The sequence below is a fragment of the Mya arenaria genome, chromosome 13 (genome assembly GCF_026914265.1).
Source record: "Mya arenaria isolate MELC-2E11 chromosome 13, ASM2691426v1".
NCBI lineage: Eukaryota > Metazoa > Mollusca > Bivalvia > Myida > Myidae > Mya > Mya arenaria.
Genome location: NC_069134.1, coordinates 18,309,783 through 18,330,480, shown reverse-complemented (window position 1 = coordinate 18,330,480; position 20,698 = coordinate 18,309,783). Strand labels below are relative to the sequence as shown.

Below are 20,698 nucleotides of genomic sequence, written 5' to 3'. Positions count from 1 at the left end.
CTCTTTATTGACGTTTCTATTTATATACTCATAATTGAATTGTGTAAATAGGTTGTTATTTACGATAAATTTGGACGTTGAAGATGAACAGCACATCCTCTTCATTTTTTTTACAATTGTTCGTTCTTCATGTGGGCAAACATTTGTACTCCAAAATGAGATTCGTATAGAATAGCAAATACTATACACTAAATTACTTAATACTATTAGCTATCGTTTAAATAAGTGTTCATTCACTCAATAAACTTTTATTCAAAGTATTTAATAAATAATGCATTTGACATAATTGATTATGAGATACCATGTTGTGTTGCAAAGTGGTTTTTGAAGCGTCTCATTTGTACCGTTTAATTTTCAATATGTCATTAGAAGTCAAGTTCATTTTTTAAATGGCATTCCTTCCAAAGGTACTTGTAGCCCCGCAATGTATGATTGTTTATTTGTTCCGACGCATTTAAAGATAAAAAAAACCTCGTTTACAGTGTTCAATCAATAATTGATTTGGTAAATAAAGACAGGCATAACAAATGAGTAAACGTCCGTTATCTTCAGTTATTGATCATCACAAAGATAAAGACGGGTGTTGAACCTCTTGTTCCTCTTCTCCTGGTCTGGCTTTGTCAGGAAGCGGTTGGGTTTCGGCCTCTTGTCCTCTGTTTGGCCACTGGTTCTTGTTATATTTGTACATAATAAGTGTATAGAAGTGGATGTCAAACACGTTCGCCTATATTTCTGTTTGCTTTTACTATCAAATACGATCAATCGTACTTATTCGATAGTTGTTAAACAAATGTGTCAAATAAAGTCTTCAACGCATTTAGTCCCTCATTGACCCAGGAATGTGAGTCTGAAATTGAACTGACTGACTGAGTTTTTGCTTTTGATGTACATATCTTGTCAAGGAAGTGGTACTTCTTTTAAAGACTTGGTCAACTATTTTGGTACTCATAGACATACAACTTATAATCCTTCAATTTTTATGGGTACTGTAATAAATATCAGATGTTCTGACAGTTTGCTTAAGTTTAAATAAACAAACGTAAAATGTTTTCTTCAGGAGCCTGTAGGATGCGCCGCTGACAGATAATATGGGATCCGGCGCCTCCACACAAGTGCAGCAGCCGACGCGGCCCGTGACGGCTCCAAGCGGCAAGGCGGCGATCAATGGCTCCGTTCAGAATGGCAACGCGCCGAAATCAGCGGTATGTGCAATATGTCAGTTGTTTTAAATCAGATACAAATAATCACATACATTGCATTATTTTCAGGATATTTCCGAGAATAGGGTGATATATACATATCTTTCTTTACTGCCGTTGTCTTGAAGAAAAAGCATACATTGAGGCCATTAAACTGAATAACGAGAGGCGTTTCGAGAGACGATAGGAATCGAAATTATAATTTGTCTAATGGAATGGTAGTGATTTTCAAATATGCAGAACATTTATTTTGGTGGATCAGCAGTCATCCGTTATTGATTTGAAAGAGGTCAAACAGTATATTAAAACTAAGGCTTCGTCAGTAGACAAACCGTTTGCTCACATTGAACTATGTTGTTTGGTATACACCAATAACCTTTAACCATTACATAGTACGCCACAAGAATACAACTTACATTTTCAGCCAATGAAATTGCGGATAGACAATCATTAAGCACTAGGCTCAATCATTAAGAAGTTTAAATTTCGCGGATACTTAAAGGTCCGCCTACTGCCGCTTATCCGATATAAGCACCCTGTGTGAGAGTTTTCGTTGACAATGTGTCAGCCAATGAGGTTGCATTCTAAGTAAGTTAGATGGCCTTAAAGTGAATCTTAAGGAAAAAGAGAGGATCGTTCGCTACGCTCTCTTCGCCTGTTCTTATTCAATAAGATATTACTTCATGCAATCTAACTATTTCTTAGATCGTCTATCGGAGGGATGTCTGTAAAAGAATAGTTTCTGTAACAGTTTCAGGTTTCACTAGGTCCCGAACTATGTAATAATTAGTGACATGACGTAACATTTTAATGATGAAGAATGGGCGGGGTGAGCGAAGCGAACGAGCCTTTCTTAATCATTAAAATGTTACTCCAGGCCATGTTACTCACTTAGAATACAACCTCATTGCCTGAAACACTGACGCAGGAAGTGTGCATTGAATGAGTGGCAATGGGCGGACCGTTAAACACCCGCGAATGTTGAAATTCTTAATGATTAAACCTAGTACTTAATGAATGCCTTTCTGCAATTTCGTTTGTTAAAAATGTAGGTTGTATTCTAAACTGAATTACTACTTCAAAGATCTAGCTATGTTGAGTGTAAAACTATAAAAATGTCAAACGGAAAAGAAACACGAACTAATTTACGAAGCTCACTTCGCGTGCTTGAAAGACAATGTGGGCATTTAAAGAGCTCATTTGAAGATTAGTCAGACTCTCAGCCTTTAAGACATATGTAACGTTATAATAGTCAAAATATTTCAATAATTCATAACAAAAGAATAATGCCTTTGTAAGCGAAGACTAAAACCTAAAATAGTGGAACATTTCATTAATGAGATTATATTGACAGACGTTTGAAAGGGCTGTAATGGTTTAATGAGTCCTCTGAAACCAGAGCTGATTGTAACCTAAACAAAGAACCACTCTCTTTGACGGAGGCGTTTATAACAATGTAGTCGGTGAGCGTATCTGCATTATCATAATGTGTATGAACATATTTGAGGCCCGTACGTCGACATTAAATATAAACATGTTAAGTAAACGCTGTTTAAATAATTTAGAATATTTTATCAAATTAAGTTATAAATACTAAACGTTCTAATTTGTACATACTAGTCAGCACATTTATGCATTGAATTTCTGAAATTTCTAAAAATGAACTTAAAAGGAATAAAATTATTTAACTACGAAATGTATTAAAAATACTTAATTATTTTAATTAATATGCCCATATCGAACGACGGGCAAACAAGTCCGTTCATAGCCTGTCGTATCAGCCTGACAGTTGAACAATCAAACTCGGTGCTAATTTGAGGCAAATTATGTGTGGAGGTAAATAACAACAAAATAATTTTAAAATGTCTGCGAGGGTAAGTATCTTTTTGTGTGTGTATTTTTTTCGAGCTGTGAATTATCTGGGTATTTTGAAGTCAATTTGCAATATTTTATACCGATGATATATATACTTTGTACCATAGCAGATTTGTCATTGTTATAACGTTTTTGGTTTGATACCCATTTGCACCATGAAAGTTGAACGCTTTTATGCATACTAGTTTTTCTGAAGAATGCATTTTCACTTGCTTAGGGACTACAGATGAGGCGGGCTAAAACAGAAGTGGTACGTGTTAGGAATAACATAACGTAGTTTTTATCTTACTTTGGTTGCTTGAACCTATCACGGCTAATTTATAGTCATTTTTTCATTGTTTTAATCAGAAACTGCTTTTGCATTTTTGCGTTGTCAATCACAATCAGTTAACAATGTTACTATTACATGACTTAATTAATCAGCTGATGACCAAAACTGTCGTCGCTTACTTGTCCTAAACGTTTTTCATTTGTTTTAATTCGCACATATTTTTTATCACTTTAATCCTGGCGTTTTCTTACAATTTTACACCATTAACTGCCTTATTTTATAGGTGCCTTTATAATGTCACAACAGGCTAGACTACTGGGCCTGTCCCTACAGTTTCTATATCAGTATTTAAGATATCCGGTGAACATATATTTTTTCATGGTGTCGTACAATTTGCTGTAATATTGTTTTATTTCGGCCGGTGACCTCATATACTTTAGATATGTTTTATGACATCTATGATTTCTTAATAATTATAATATGTTAAATAAATGAGCGAATTTTTTTTAGATAAAGTTATTGCTTCTTTATCAGACCTATTTTGCAATCTTTCAGGGCTTGTGCTATTTGTTTTCGCGATATATTTACAGTGTGTTTTGCTCGTACCATACAACTCTATCGAATGACACCAAACTATTAGTGGGTTATCAAGCAACTAAAATACACATTATTATCATGCATAATACTCTATAAATGAACAAAACGCTTATATATATTAAACATTTTACAAATGCTCACAAAAAGAAAGGAGACTCAAAAAATGGGAATCAGTCTCCAAAAGCCTCGGGTTCGAAGCAAATGGTGAGTCCTACAGAGTATGGGTAATGCCTAGAACTTACTCTAGACGGAGATAGTTTAGATAATAGCCTAGTTGATAATAGATAATAACCCTAATCATTCATGTCAACGATTAGTAGACGTATACTAGAAACGTAATTATTGCATATATATGCTTAGAGGTTTAAGGTTCCTTAGAAATTAATATGTTGTTCATTGACATTCGTAGTACATGTATTTGAATAGACTTTTGGTAAATGTTCAAAGATTTCCTCCTGGGTATTCGCATCATATACCTGATTTTCAATATTCACGGATGATTTCATCACGTATTATACAGAAATACGCAGTTTAATTAACAGTATCTTAATTGGATGAAATACATTACTTCTAAACTCCAAAACACTTCAAAAAATACATTTATAAATTTTATATGGTTTCAAAACAACACATAAACAATCTAAACAATAAAAACCCTGAAGTGAAGTCGTTTTATCAGTTTGATAAATAATTTAATTTGGTTTCAGAACAGCATCAAAACAATCTAAACACATGATTTGAAGTTGCGTTAGCAGTTTTGAAAAATTATTCAATATTTTTGGTAAAAGATGTACTTTGACACTTTAGATGAAATACCAAGTTAAATACGGAGATGAATTCAGACCGTATTCGAGAGTGGTAAGGTTTCTGAAAACGAGTGATCTGATTGATTGGAAATTGTGTTAATGTCGTTTGCCTGAAACATGTTTAGTCTGTTCAATTTCAATAATATGGTATTGTCCGTGTTTAAACATTTGCATATTTTCATTGTTGTATGCATACTTGTACAGATTGTAAATTAGTTTAGTGTTGATACTAATGATAAATGGTTTTATTGAAACTCAATGTATAAAAGCAATTAAATCTTTAGGAAAATATACATTTTTTTATATTCATACGCTCACCTATATCGGACTAGTACGTGTAACATTTCTTAGCTGTCGTTTCATGTACTTCCTTATTTTGAAAGTTTAAATACGTTTAATAAGGCGTACAGACTTCCACAAAGGTATCAATAGTATCATGTTTAATGTCCATTTTCAAGTTTACATGTTTATCACATAAATAGACAAACGGACTCGCAGAGGACGACAAAACGCCGTCGTCACCGTCGGTATGTAGAGGCCATATATGCTCACGATTTAATCACACCAATGTACCGCTTCCAGTGACTCGTGAATGGCTGTATATCAATCATCCCATACCTCACAACCGTAGTGTTTCTGCATGGTTCCGCGCTTTTATTCGTTTGTGGCCCATATTTGACATATGTGAATGTACTAGCTTTAATGACCCTCTTGCTTATGGTTCTTATTGATTTTGCAAAATATTACAATTACATGTTCGTGTTCTTGTGTGCCTTTGCATGTACTTTGCTGTGTAAGACATCTCTCTTGCTCTCTCTCTCTCTCTTTACACACAAATAAATATTTATCGTTCAGTTTCAGTTCGTTCTTATACACCGTATCGAGTTCACGGTCCTCTATCGAAGGGGTCAATTGTTGCATTTTGTTCCTCCATTTTCACACGGGCTCTTCCAATTCTTGTCTGCATGGTTTAATAATTAATACATCTTTTTTTTGGATCTAGGTTGATGAATGGTACCCCGAGGTAAGCACCGCACTAAATGAAAAAGCGCAAGCCGGGGAAGGTTTTCAAGCAATTCATTCTGAGAGATTATGAATAATGATATGCACATTTTCAAGTGTTTTTTTTTGCAATTAAATGCAAATTTGAGAAGTGTATAAATCCCGATTTTGGAAAGTTGTTTAGCATCAATTATGTTCAAACTGAAAGGAGTATTCGTAACAGTAATTAAATATTATACGACACATTGAGTGATTTAATGAAACATTAATTTGGTAATTCATATACCTAGCTTTTGCACGTGCACATGAAAAGGATAGCGAAATAAGACATGCATTTATAACGATTTCTTTTGTACCTGAACTCCAAATTGCATAAACACATCATATCGACTTTTCATTATTCTTTAGTTATTTTATTTATAATTTATTTTTATATTGTAGCTTTATTGTGAAAACAGCTATAATGTGATATTAATTGCTCTCGTTTTCTGACGGGAAACCATTATTGGTGTCCTTGAGAGGCCAGGAGTACAATTCTCCTGCTTGTCTTCGACCATTATCTCCTTTGAGCGACAGCAATATCACTAGACCACTCTCGCATTTTTCTATTATATATCTTTTAACAGGTCATTGACAATAAATAATGATATTAGTACCAATCTTGAATTGCAAAACAATGAACATCATCGGCGATGTTGTATCGTCTTGCAAGAATCGCAAAGTGCATATAACTACTGATTTTTTTTAAATAAATCCAATCCGGGATCCAGGGCCTATGTTACTAAAGGTGTGAAGCCGAAATCTAGTCCCATTCCTAGATAAGAACACTCTTAAAGTGTTAAAAAACATTTATTTACACAACATTGTTTCAATATATCTGTTCCGTGATAACAAGACCATTTATAAGTGGTAATATTCATAGATCTTTATACCGCTTGGAGGAAAACTACATTATACAAAATGTGCTGTGTCATTAGTCCGAACTAAGACTTGCCCCGTTTCGTAACCATGTTGTTCACTGTGTTGTGGAGATGGTGTTTGTAATTTATCCTTTCTTATTCGTATACATTGACTCATAATTCTATCGTTTGTTTGTCGTAATTTTTCAAATAACATTATTAAGTTTTCATCAGACTTTTAATACTGGTAAAACTGGTTAATTCCATCCGATGACAAGATACATGTATACATTTCTTGTATCCACAGTGAAACCATACCTGCAATGCCCACATACAACAATTGTGAATGTACTGAAACATATGTTAATTAAGTAACTCCGTATTTATAAGCAGTCTTTCTGAAAATGGAGGCATTTGCGTTTTATCTAAAGCAATATAGCATCAAAAGTATATGCCACTCGCATCGTTTAAGACACTTTGGACTTTCTCAAATCTAGAGGTAATATGTAGTATTACATTAACTACAATTTATAATTGAACTTAAACAAAAATCTATATTATAAATGTTATTATGTTTCTGAACTTAATTTGACTCTCTCTTCTCGTCATAACCCCCCATTGACCTCGTTATTTCAGGGCTCCCGTGGGGGTGGACAAGCTGGGGACCCTCCCAACTATCACCGCTCCCAAATCCCCCCGCCCCGACCCCCGCGGACTATGAAACCAGATATCTTCTCCCTGGAGAGATACAAGGAGGTGGACGACTATGTTCTGAATGTGAGTAATTCCAATGCCATACCAATGTCATACTCATGTCAAACTTATGTCATATCAATGTCATACTTTTGCCAGACACATGTTTTTATAATGTTTTATTAATGTCATACCAATGTCATACTTATGACATACCAATGCCATTCTAATGTCATGTTAATCCCATACTATGGCCTTAACAATGTCATATCAATGTCATATTAAGGCCATTGAAATGTCATACTAATGAAATACCAAGGCCAAACCAATGCCATACTTATGTCATATTAAGGCCATACTAACGTCAAACCATAGGAATACTAATATCAAACCAAAGAAAAACTAATGTCATATCACGGTTATAGTAATGCTATACCAATGACATAATAATGACATACATATGTCAAACCAGTGTCGTATTAGTGTCACTTGGTACTGACCATAACGACAACAATGACTGAAACGCCGCCGACGACAATGATTGGTCTTCCTCTCCCCAACGCCGCAAACAACTGCTTATAAGTACAAGTGACCCTATAATCAAAAGTGGTATAGACGGTCCGACATAATAGTTCATGTTGTTGACAAACGGGTAGATCCTATACGTAATTGAAGTAGTAGTTAAATTTTAAGTCCTCTTGAAAACAAATTTGTGTATAAGTAAACATTTTTTGTTAAGGTCTTAAATCGTCTCTGTCAAAATGAAGTAGATCACAAATATTGTTTTATACTATAAAAGAGATCAGATTAGATATTTAAAACACAAATCTGATAATGAAAAGTGTATATATCCAAGTACTGAATGCCAAATGGAAACCACCATAAACAGCGCTGGAACTGTTTATGTTTCAGTTCATTCATAATTCATGCCAACGTCAATATAGGTGAACTTAAGGTGAATGTTATAACATGAACTGGTGACTCCTTACCTCCACTAGTATCTCGTATGTCCTAATGTTTAGCCATTTATATGATAATGGAATATAGAGTATAGTAATAAAAAGCAATGGGTTGGTCGGTATCAATGTCCTTTTCATACGACTTTAAATGGTCTTTAACAAGGCTGACGTACATTCTGGCAAATGACTTCAACAACATGCAAGAATCTTTTATACATGTGCGCTATCTTGACTAAATACGTCTCGTGTCAAATATCTTGTTATAGCGATGCATTTCTTGAGACGATGGGTGTCCAAGATGTAGTATGAATCAATGTTTCAGAGTTAACAACAAATTGCACTAAATACGTAATAATATTTTACACAAAAGGCACTCGTTCCCGTTTTATAGACTCAGACATCGACAAACTTCATGTGACACGCTCCTAAATATATGAGATATTTTGTAACTGAAAAATATTTAAACGAACAGAAAATGCTTCTTACTTGCCGAATAACGTTAGTAACGTTTGTTCGTTAAACGTGAAGAATGTTGCCGACATAAAACTGTGAACGAGTCCATGATTTTTTTTTAAAAGTAATATGTTTCGCCCCACCACCAACCAGGCCCCGCCGAAACTGCTGGTCGGCAACTTTAATGAGCTGATCAAGTATCTGACCCGGAGTCACGACAGATGGGACGACCTGTGCAAGGTGCGAGCCATCTTCCTTTGGGTCACCTCCATCGACGTGTACAACCTGAAGGTGGACGGCGTGCCACCAACACACTCCCCCCTCGAGTACTTCACCAAGATACAGTGTAACATGGGCAACCATGCCCACCTCATCTCCGGACTCTGCCAGTTAGTATTATGTGTATTTTGTTGATCGTGCACGTTTCTCTCATGTATCGTTTACTTCCAGTTTCAATTTAAATTATCAATTGCTCTTAATTATATTAGTTCACAAACATGTCATATACGAGTGCCTTATTATCATGATTTTGTTACGCAGGTTCCAATTTCTCGAAACTTCTCAAGTCTCTTATAACAGGATTAAGCTAAGCTCACTATTTTTGTTTGACAATAATTTGGGAAATGTTTACTTCTTAAAGGGTTTTTATACTTTAGATAGGAAGTATCTTTATGATAATCACAATTTACCATTTTTCATTTATTCAAATCCACTTTAAGTATATATTTTGGCTAATTGATATCGGCAACTTAAACCTGTTAAGCTAAATGTGTTTGGATAAATCGGGGCCAGTATTCTAATTGTTTATATGTACATACATGTACGTATATGGAGAAGTCAAAAGTATCTAAAAATCTATACTGAGCAGAAGTATAAATAACGCATGTTTTCAAAATCAGAATGGCGGGAATCCCGTGTGTCATCATCAGCGGTATGAACAAGAGCGCCGCTTATGACATTGGAGGGCGCGTAGACCGGAAGTCAATGGGCGCGCAGTGGAACGCCGTGTACGTGAATGACGACTGGCGCTTCCTGGATGCCTTTTGGGCGTCTGCGTGTGTCGTCGGCCGCAAAACGGGCGAGTGGACGCTTGTGGATTCAGACGGAAACGTGACACAGGTTGGTTAGCTTTTGCGTGCTAAAAGAAGTTTAAAGTCAGGCCGCTGAAACAATTCAGTAACCACAGTATTTGAGGCACTACCCTTATTGTTTTAAAGCCGCATTCAAAGCACATTTTCTGTACTTTTTAATATATAAATGCTCACGCAGCGCTTTTAAAATACTTGCACGATATATATCAATGTTTAATGCCCAACATGCCAATTCTAAATCAATTTTACCCGTACTTTCAGGAGGACGAGGAGTCATCGGAAGGAACGACGCAACACAGGATCAACGAGTTTTATTTCTTCCCGGACCCCGACAAAATCATCTGGACCCACTTCCCGGATGAGGTGCAGTGGCAGCTGCTGGACCGCCCTGTCAGCCAGAAGGAGTTCGAAGACCACGTGTATATCCGGGAACGCTTCCACTACCTTGGCATGAAGTTGATGCCCAACAGCCATGACAAGTGTCTCCTCACCGCCAAGGACGGCGAGATCGAGCTGGTATTCTCGTTGCCCGTGAAACAGAGCGAGAACTCGCGGTTCAAGTACATGCTGTACCAGGGTCAGAAGTCCCGTAACCCGGACGAGGAAGACTTGCTACTCGATAGGTTCGTCATGTTTGAGCACACGGCCAACCTGCTTAGGTTCACAATCAGGTTCCCGCTTAAGGGTAAGTTTAAGATGGATGTGTTTGGGTTGGATGTGATTGAGTCGGACATTTTTGACTTGGCATGTACGTACATAATACAGTGCAATGAGGCTAAAAAGAATTGTTTGCCACTACCGGATGTGCCTCCCATCGGCTGGGGCCCCGGAGCAAACGCGAAAGAAGCCGGGCTTAAACCTATTACGCACGACGGTGCCATCATTGTTACCAAAGATGGAAATGTCGAAATTCGGTTGGCAGCGGAGAAGAATATACAGCTTCATCAGATGCTGAAACATGCTCTAATTGATGAAGCGACGTTGAGCAATTACGCAGTGACGCGGTTGGAGAATGGAGAGGCTGTTGTGAACATCCGGTTGCCTCAGGGCGGCGAGTACGCTCTTAAACTGTTCGCCGACGATGCTGGGAAAGAGGGTGTGGCACCAAACGTGCTTAACTACCTGATTAAGAGCGAAGGCAAGAATGTCAACAATGCTCCATTTCCGAACGTGAGCGACGGGTCTTTGGGCCAGAAGCCGCTCTCGGACAACCTCGGTGTCAAGTCGCTTTCCCACAAGGGCGGCAACATCCAGACCAAGAATGGGCGCTCGCGGGTAGAGTTCCAGGCCCGCAGCGGTGTACAACTTATGGCGGAACTCCACAGCAGTGACGAGCTGGCATGTAAGCGCATGATGGTCACGCCCAAGGAAGAGAACGGCAAGTGGGTGTTCGACCTTGACATGCCGGAGCAAGGGGAGTACTCCTTGAACGTGTTCGCGTGTTCTAAAAACAGTACCGACAGGATATACAATGTACATTCTTATCTGGTGAAATCAGACGGACGGAAACTGGACGGCGCGGAGATCGACATGCGGGCGCAGAACAAGCACTCGCAGACACACGTTCCTATAGAGACAGTACAGACGTCAGACAACGAAGTGCTAATACCGATACCGCCTGGGTTCGATGACGTTTGCGCGTCCTTGCACAGACGTAACGCTAACGACCCGCCAAACGCTCACCAGGTTGACATTATAGAGCAGGACGGAATCCAGCTGATCCGTGCGCGACTTCCAGAGTTCGGCGAGTACCAACTGAACCTTTTTGACCGAGAGAAGCGCGCCATCTGCCGGAATATCGCCAAATATCAGATCAACAGACGACCCCCTGGTGAGGACAAGCCTTTGTTTACCAAAATGAACTTGCAATATTACAGTTGTTGAATTCAATTTATAAGTAAAACTGACAAGCTCTTGATCGAGAATTATTTAAAAGCACTGATATTGTTTTATATAAAAAAACACACATCAAAAGTGAGATAAACTTCCCTTTAGTGGCTGTATTAGATGAAGTTATATTTGCTCATTATTATCAGACAGGACAAGCACCTCGTGTGGGTCTCATTATTTTTTTCGAGGGAATTTTCGTTTATTATCGCAACGGCTTATCTAATGTTTTGAAATGATACGTTACCAAGCACTGCCAATGTTTTCCCATATTATACCCATATAACTGAAGACTTTCAGTCATTTTATTCAATCAAAAGCAGCGGCCATAATGTCTAATAACCAACCACAATTAAGATAACTATCCCCAACAACCAATCACGCTACTCTCTACCGCCCCTCTGCAGGCGAGCTGTACGAGGACAACACTAAGATGCTGATGCAGAACCTCGGGGCCACGCAGCCCATCATGGAGGAGGACGAGGATGAGTACGCCGCCGCCTCCAGCCGCGCCGACCGTAACGAGACAGATGAGGACAAGAACAAACGTATGGAAGGTGAGCATACCCGAACACCATCAGAGTTCAATCAATATTAAAGTCAAGCCGATTGGGGGGCAAGCAGTTTGCATATATACTGCTATTAAATAAAATTGCCAGAAATAATTTTGTAATCTTGAAAGTATGGGCGTACTGAGAACTGTCTCAGTATTAACAGTATAGACCAAAACCTACAAATTGCCACTAGTTTAATGAATGTATTTGTATTTATGTATACGACATCGCTCGAAAAACGTTGTAGTGTATTCATAATTCATTCGTGTGAGTTCTTTTTCATTATTTTATCTTTTTTTTGTTAATTATGAACACATTCCGATAGAAGTGTATGATGTCTGTCTTCTTTAAGTGTTTATGTCTGTTAAACCATTTAACCATGCTTTCAATCACCGTGATTGTCGACGACACATGTTCTCCTGTTATAGATCAACAGCAACTCGACGAAGGTATTCATGGGGAGGTTGAGTTCCTGGTTTAGTCTCTAACAGCATGAAGTTGTAGCGTTCTAAACTTATATTATTTGAAATACAAATGTATATGAAGATTTTGATGATATGATTTTAATGCATTATGCATGCGGCCAATATATCAATCGATAAGATTTTATTTTGTAAATGTATTGACAAACCTTTGTTTTTTTTATAATGTTCATGTTTGCCAAGTCGCACTCTAATGCATGTACCAATAAATTTTGATAACATAAGGCATGGTGATTATGCATGTCAGCTTGTCAACTGTATACTACTGGGCCGATTTTTTCATAACTTTGTTATAGCTAACAATGGGCCGATTATTCATAACTTTGTTAAAGCTAACAATGGGCCGATTGTTCATAACTTTGTTATAGCTAACAATGGGCCGATTGTTCAGAACTTTGTTAAAGCTAACAATGGGCCGATTGTTCAGAACTTTGTTAAAGCTTACAATGGTCCGATTATTCAGAGCTTTGTTAAAGCTAACAATGGTCCGATTATTCAGAGCTTTGTTAAAGCTAACAATGGTCCGATTATTCAGAGCTTTGTTAAAGCTAACAATGGGCCGATTATTCAGAGCTTTGTTAAAGCTAACAATGGGCCGATTATTCAGAGCTTTGTTAAAGCTAACAATGGGCCGATTATTCAGAGCTTTGTTAAAGCTAACAATGGGCCGATTGTTCAGAACTTTGTTAAAGCAAACAATGGGCCGATTGTTCAGAACTTTGTTAAAGCTTACAATGGGCCGATTATTCAGAGCTTTGTTAAAGCTAACGGGCCGATTGTTCAGAACTTTGTTAAAGCTTACAATGGGCCGATTATTCAGAACTTTGTTAAAGCTAACAATGGGCCGATTGTTCAGAACTTTGTTAAAGCTTACAATGGGCCGATTATTCAGAGCTTTGTTAAAGCTAACGGGCCGATTGTTCAGAAATGTGTTAAAGCTAACAATGGGCCGATTGTTCAGAACTTTGTTGAAGCAAACAATGGTCCGATAATTTAAAATGTTATTTGAGTTACGTACGTTGTTAACGTAATCGCTGTTAACCTTCAAATTGATATTATACTGTAAGTTTCACGCATTCTCTTATGATCTGCACTATTCCTAACAAGAGATGCGACAACAGTTTCAGCTGTACTTGTTTTATTTTTGAATTTATGAGCACATCGCCAAATACTTCACGTATACAGTTAACAACGATATCGTAAACCACGTTGTCAGCTTGTATAAAGGCAGATATAATCGGTCACCTGAGTTAAATACGAATGTAGAAGTACATTTGGACAAACTGTTTCTACTCTACTAATATGTACTGTTGTTTTGGTGGTATTGTTTAAAAAACACGTAGCGTTAGACACTCATATGATCAATAATTCTCGTATTTGATTAATTGATAGTGCAGGCTTTTAACATGGCTATAGTCTATTGCCCTGATCAATAGAACACTTGAACATATTTTAATGGTTTGGAATGTTTTTGCTTGTCCCCACGGAACCAAAATCTTCTGATCAATCAGATGAGAATGACAGTCTGAATGTCCCGACCGTAGTTACGTAGATTTAAAATTGGTTTCAAAATGATTTTCTAATTAGGCTTGTACATTTAAATAAGTATCATTCATAGCTATTGATTGCAGTTCTAAAAGCGTCCCTTGTAGAAGTTTTATGAAGTAATAGGCATTACAGATATCCGGACACACAGCCCTGCAGCATTTTGATTTTGAACACATCATGTCAAGTATCAGTCTCTTGTTTGTATAGTACTTAGTGTATGCCATTACGGAAGAAATATTTCATTTTTTGTGCCGATCATTTTTTTTGTTATTTGCATTATAAGGTATCAAACAGTGATCATATCTCGTGTTCTCCTTAAATTTATAAGAACACCACTTTGCAACTACTTGCAGTGGTATGTACATGTCGTGTATGCCGTTTTTAAATAATCGGTTTTAAGTTCAAATTGGCAACTTTAATTAGGCATTTAGGATAACTCCTTTTCATGCATCACCTGCCCTATCACATACTATCCCTTGTCCTATTCCCACCATTCGTATCTCTTATTTTATAGTTTTCAAAGGCAAGTACATTCTAGGTTCTTTATGCACCTTACCCTACCTATTACCTCCCTTTCTCCAGAGGAGCAGAGGCGGGCAACTCGGCGGCAGATCCAAAAGGCGATCGACATGAAGGACCCGGAGATGCTTGAGCGCTACATCCAGGCATACGAGCGCCTCAACCCGGCATACGATGACGAGGTTCTACTCAAGGCACGCAAAACGCTCGCGGCGCTCGACGCCAAGGAAGGTATGTTTTCAAAGCAACGATCTTGTTTTGTTCTATGGTTTTAAGCATTCCGTCAAGGTAAAATGTGTATTTAGCACAAATGTAGACACAGACCGCTTTATACCAAAGAACATGTATATAAAACTTATGATGACTTTTCAAAGGTTTAAGCATAAGAAACCTTACTGTTTACCTTTAAGTGCATTCATCTATTACAACGTGGCGCCATTCAGGTAGGGGCAGCTTATAAATCTGCAGTACAAATATCATTTATTCTAACATTAAAGTGAGGTCAAAAGGTCGGGCCTTAATGCTCGAAGTTTTGTTCGTACCGTCACCATAATACTTGCAACTGTAGCATCAGCAATTGAATTATAATTATGAGTCGAATTATAATGTTTTATGAAAGGTCGTACATGTATGAAGGTTCTGCATGTTACTTTTACAGAATTGACGGCGGCATGCCAGCGGCGGGACCTGGACTCGCTGAAAAAGGCGATAGCGCGCGCCAAGGAAGTCAACTACGATCATCAACTGGACCTGCAGCTCGCGCTCGCCAACCGCCTCCGTGATCAACTGGAGCGCATCGAGAAGCTGCGCCACTCCGTTCTCAACCTGGACAGCAAGACAATCGCGGAGATCAAGACATACAGCAACCCACCGGACGGTGTCCACCAGTCCATGATGGCTACATTCATTCTACTAGGAAACACGCCCAAGGAAGTCAGGGTATGTTGTAGATGGAAGTCAGGAAATAGGGGAGATGGAAGTCATGGTATGGTGTAGATGGAAGTCAGGGTATGATGTAGATGGAAGTCAGGGTATGAATCAGACGGAAGTCTGGGTATGGTGTAGAGGGAAGCCAGGGTATGGTGTAGAGCGAAGTCAGGGTATGGTGTATATGAAAATCAGGGAAAGGTGTAGATGGAAGTCAGGGTATGGTGTAAAGGGAAGTTAGGGTATGGTGTATAGGGAAGTCAGGGTATGGTGTATAGGGAAGTCAGGGTATGGTGTAGAGGGACGTTATGGTATGGTGGTCAGGTAAGTCAAGTAATTGCGTAGAGGAAAGTCAGGGTATTGTGTATAGGGAAGTCAGGGTACGGTGTAGAGGGACGTAAGGACATTGTGTATAGGGAAGTCAGGGTATGTTGTAGAGGTAAGTCAGGGTATGATGTAGAGGGACGTCAAGGTATTGTGTATAGGGAAGTCAGGGTACGGTGTAGAGGGACGTCATGGCATTGTGTATAGGGAAGTCAGGGTACGGTGTAAATGGAAGTCAGGGTATAGTGTATAAGGAAGTTAGGTTATGGTGGTCGATTAAGCCAAGGTATTGCGTATAGGGAAGTCAGTGTATTGTGTAGAGACGTCAGGGCATTGTGTATAGGGAAGTCCGGGTACAATACAGAGGGAAGTCAGGGTATGGTGTAAAGGGAAGTCAGGGTATGGTGTATCGGAAAGTCAGGGTATGGTGGTCAGGTTAGTCAAGATATTGCGTATAGGGAAGTCAGGGTGTTGTGTTGAGGGACGTTAGGGCATTGTGTATAGGGGAGTCAGGGTATTGTTTATAGGGAAGTCAGGGTTTTGTTTATTGGGAGGTCAGGGTATTGTTTATAGGGATGTCAGTGCATTGTGTATAGGGAAGTCAGGGTATGGTGTATAGGGAAGTCAGGATATGGTGTATAGGGAAGTCAGGGTATTGTGTAGAGGGAAGTCAGTCAGGGTATTGTGTAGAGGGACGTCAGGGCATAGTGTATAGGGAGGTCAGGGTATTGTGTATAGGGAGGTCAGGGTATGGTGTAAAAAATCCAACTCACAGAAATGTCATCTTTACTTCGATCGTTGTTTATTTCTGACATTTGTTAGATATATATGTTGTACCATCATCCTCTCATAGATATCCTGTTTCCTTTAGAATTGGCGGACGTGTCAGACTCTGGTCGGTAAGACCGGAAAGGAGTCCCTGATGCGGCGGATCTCTAGTTTCGATCCCAAAGACTGCAGCCTTTCTATAGCTCAGATGGCCAAGCACATGATAGAGAACTACTCTATGTCACAGATTAGAGACGTGAGCGCCGGGGCGGCGACGTTCTTCGGATGGGTAAGTGTAATAATACGGTCACTCTCTGCACAAGACGAGCGCTTTTCCCAAGTTCATCACTTTTCTTGATATCAGCAAATTCTGTTGAAATAAGGTGATCATTTGTTTCTAAATGATACACAATGCTAATCAGTGTTCAGGCTCATGTCTCAGCCAATGGGATTGCCGAACAGATTCATATTTCATCGTTTAGAAGATCTCTGACAACCAGAAATATATTAGGTAGATTACAACCGCCAAAATTTCATTGGTAACGAAAATAACTGCAAATGTCCATGTAGGCAGTTATTGGTTTTATTAAGTGAGTTATTAGAAATGCGTGCATGCGCACTGGCTAGTACAGAGGCATTCGATAGGTATTTCGCGCTGAGCACTAAGAAAGTAAGCATTTGTGTTTGGTCTTTCAAATGATAAGTCAGCACCAAGCTGCGCCCCGCCTTCCGGCCTACTTGTTAGAAAACCAAATATAAATAATACAAATTTCACAGAAGACCACTGGATATCTTTATCAGTGTTACATGGTAACAAGAAATATGAACGTATGCATGTCAGTGGCACCCTTTTTCAAGGGAGAAAACGCTTCTACTGTTTAGGACATATGTTAGTTATTAACGGCTTATATTGAACAAGGTGGAACAACGGAATGTCGAAACGTGTGCATTTCTATTCTAAATAAGCTGCAGGATTACATTCGGGAGATGGCAGACATTATATCAGGGGACAATAGCGACCCCATCTTATGTAACGATTGTGTCAGTCGAATGCGTAGGGATGAGAGACGGTCACCGGAAATGGACAGTGACTCGATGAGCGAGAGCGGGATCGCTAGCGACTGTTCGAGTGGTGATGACGTAGATCAGCTGAGATTCCTGGTGGAGATTACGACAGGTCGGCGGATTCAGCCCGTCCCCGTCACCAACACGTCATCCATCCCCAGCCCGGGTGCCGGGAAGAGGGAAAGGGCGCGGCGGCGGCGGAAACAACCAAAATTACCTACCTCCTCCAGGCAGCCGAGACATACGGCTCGCGATCAGCGCTCTGCTCACCGGTCCGAAAAGATTGAGAATAAGTTTAAAGAAATTGAGCTTAAGTCAGCGAAATCGTCTAGTAAGAGGACTGTAAAGAGCTCTTGATGCTGAAGGTACCTGGTCGCTGTCTAGGCACTGCTGTATCTCGTGAATCACAACTGTCGTTACGCCAAAGAGCTTTTTTATTATGTACCACTGCTGAACACACTGAAATGGTCACTGTCATTGTCGTGTTTGCCAAGCTTTCAATGTTAATAAAATAGTTCAAATTTTGAATATACAATATTTTTGATGCTTGCAACTGATGATAGCACGCTCTTAATGGTAACATTTAATTTAAGGGAACATGATTTCCTGTTTCATCTACGTATAAGTTTGCTCTTTGTCAGAAGTATGAAGCTCATGTCGTGTTTACTACGGACAATTTAAATTAATTAAAGGACTGGTGCTATTTTCCAATTTCGTTGCTTTATTTGTGTGTTTTACAACATTTCGTCGTGCACAGATTTACAACAAAATCAACAACCACCACTGAAACGAGCTTCACTGTATATCACTGATATTGCATGAAGACATTCAAACAAACACATGTAGTAATGTCCTGTCACTTGCACCTCTTATTTACATAAACGTTGTAATACCAGTATCTATACATTCATCTATCCTATGCTCCGTTTATAAAGGAGCATTAGTCCTGGTAAAAGTTCTTCTTAACTATTTTGTACACTTGAACAGAACTATATTAATATCCATCTTTTTTAAGTTTATGGCATTTTACTGTCATTGTCCAATTACACGTGCATGTTTGTCTATTTACAGTCGCTGGGTATGATCGAGGAGATCGAGTCAACGGGCGGTTCCGGTGTGGGGATAATCAGCAAGGCGCCACAGAAACAGGAGCGGCCGAAAACAAAAGCCGGCCGCCGCCGCTAGGTCCTGAAATGTCGCTTCCTTACCCCCCCCCCATCCCCCTTCCACCCCCCACACCATTACAACTATTATCAGAGTACTAATTCTCCTCTTTCACGCTCGCCTGGGTTATAGTGAGAACAATGTGTTGAAAGTGCGTCCTCGCTAGATGGGGGAGGGGTTATGGAGGCGACATAAAATGGTCCCATTTCTTGTGGTCAAGAGGCCATGACGTCTGTGAAAACTGCATGTATTTTGTGTTTAACAGTTCCTAAACAAAACTAATGTACGAATGTCGATGTGCATGTAGTGAGACATTAGTCTGAACGTATCGAGTTATCGAGTTGATTCAGAAATAGTGCATGGTTGTGCCTTTTATTTGGGAATGTATTTTTGCGTCATGCAAACCTTATTGACAGTGTCTGTCATTTTGTTACTGTAAAAAAAGTTTTCATTTAAAAAGAACTCTGCTATATTAATTCACCATTCACATTTCATGATATTGTTTATAATTGATTATTTCTCTTGTTCATTTAAGAAAGTTGTTATAAATTCCGTCTGATGTTACGAATGTATAGTTGCTTTGTTACCAGAAGATCAATACACGTTTCATTAATGAATTACGAACGCACTGAGCATATATATATAGCCAAGTTATAGTTAGATGACATGAATTAAAATCTGTATCATTAAGAATGGGCGGAGTGAGCGTAACAAACGAGTCCTTCTTAATGATATAGATTTTAATTCATGAGCGTAACGAACGAGTCCTCCTTAAGTATTAAGAGTTTAGTTCCGGTCATCTAGCTGACTTAGAGTACAATCTATTGGCTGATGAATTGTCAACGCAATATCTTAGGTATCAGGGATTGTGTATCGGATGAGTGGCATTAGGCTAACTTTTAAACACCCGCGAAAGTGGAAATCCTTAATGATTAAGCCTAATACTTCATGATTGCATTTTCATTGGCTGTAAATGTTGGATGTATTCTTAAGGTATTAACATGTTGTTTGAAAGATGTTTTCTCAGAGTCAAGTCTGGTTATGCGTTGTACGAGTATATAATGTCCTTACGTGTGTGAAATCACACATTGGCAATTGTTTCTGCTTACTTTAATACCTGTACACGATTGATGATGCGTTGTCTGGGGAGTGTTGGGTACTATTGCAGTGTTGTTGGTTGTAAACAGAAAGACATTGAAAAGGTTCTATCTGTTTTACGTACAATCATGTGGAGCTTTTTTCACTATCATACCCACCCTCCGTTTGCATTACCAACAAGTATTATAATGTTTACATGTAATATAGAATTGAATTTCATACTACGAAGTGACATAATTATTTATTTAGGTTTCTGTTTATGGTTTGTTGCATTTCAAAGTTTGAAAACTTACAAATATGTTCACATTAAACTGAGCCCATTACAGCACATATATAAGAACAAAAGAAAATGACTACAGAAGTTTACGTCGAACAAATTAATGGGGAGTATCTTTCTGGTCGTGTACGACTATATCATATTTATATAGCTAGAAATCCCTCCATTTCAATTATGTTTTTCTGTCAAATAACGTATGTATAAAACAGTTGAGGTTGTCGAATAAACGCGTCAATTGTG

General features: G+C 38.7%; 1 protein-coding gene across 9 annotated transcripts in view; it reads left to right on the top strand.

The window, feature by feature from the left end:
- Positions 1-20,698, top strand: part of LOC128214157 (uncharacterized) — a 33,763-nt gene extending 13,065 nt beyond the window's left edge. Inside the window, exons 2-14 of one of the 9 annotated variants that reach the window (XM_052920471.1) lie at positions 1,058-1,202; positions 3,292-3,324; positions 5,231-5,275; positions 7,286-7,426; positions 8,908-9,143; positions 9,654-9,873; positions 10,107-11,676; positions 12,140-12,289; positions 12,715-12,735; positions 14,899-15,066; positions 15,494-15,774; positions 16,958-17,143; positions 18,991-20,698. In XM_052920471.1, the coding sequence (XP_052776431.1) occupies positions 1,089-1,202; positions 3,292-3,324; positions 5,231-5,275; positions 7,286-7,426; positions 8,908-9,143; positions 9,654-9,873; positions 10,107-11,676; positions 12,140-12,289; positions 12,715-12,735; positions 14,899-15,066; positions 15,494-15,774; positions 16,958-17,143; positions 18,991-19,104 (3,279 nt within the window). In that variant the 5' untranslated portion in view covers positions 1,058-1,088 and the 3' untranslated portion in view covers positions 19,105-20,698. Of the gene's footprint in view, positions 1-1,057; positions 1,203-2,741; positions 3,074-3,291; positions 3,325-3,422; positions 4,147-5,230; positions 5,276-5,751; positions 5,773-7,285; positions 7,427-8,907; positions 9,144-9,653; positions 9,874-10,106; positions 11,677-12,139; positions 12,290-12,714; positions 12,736-14,898; positions 15,067-15,493; positions 15,775-16,957; positions 17,144-18,990 lie in introns of those variants that run through there. The other 8 variants (XM_052920476.1, XM_052920473.1, XM_052920475.1 and 5 more) reach the window with 8 other exon arrangements.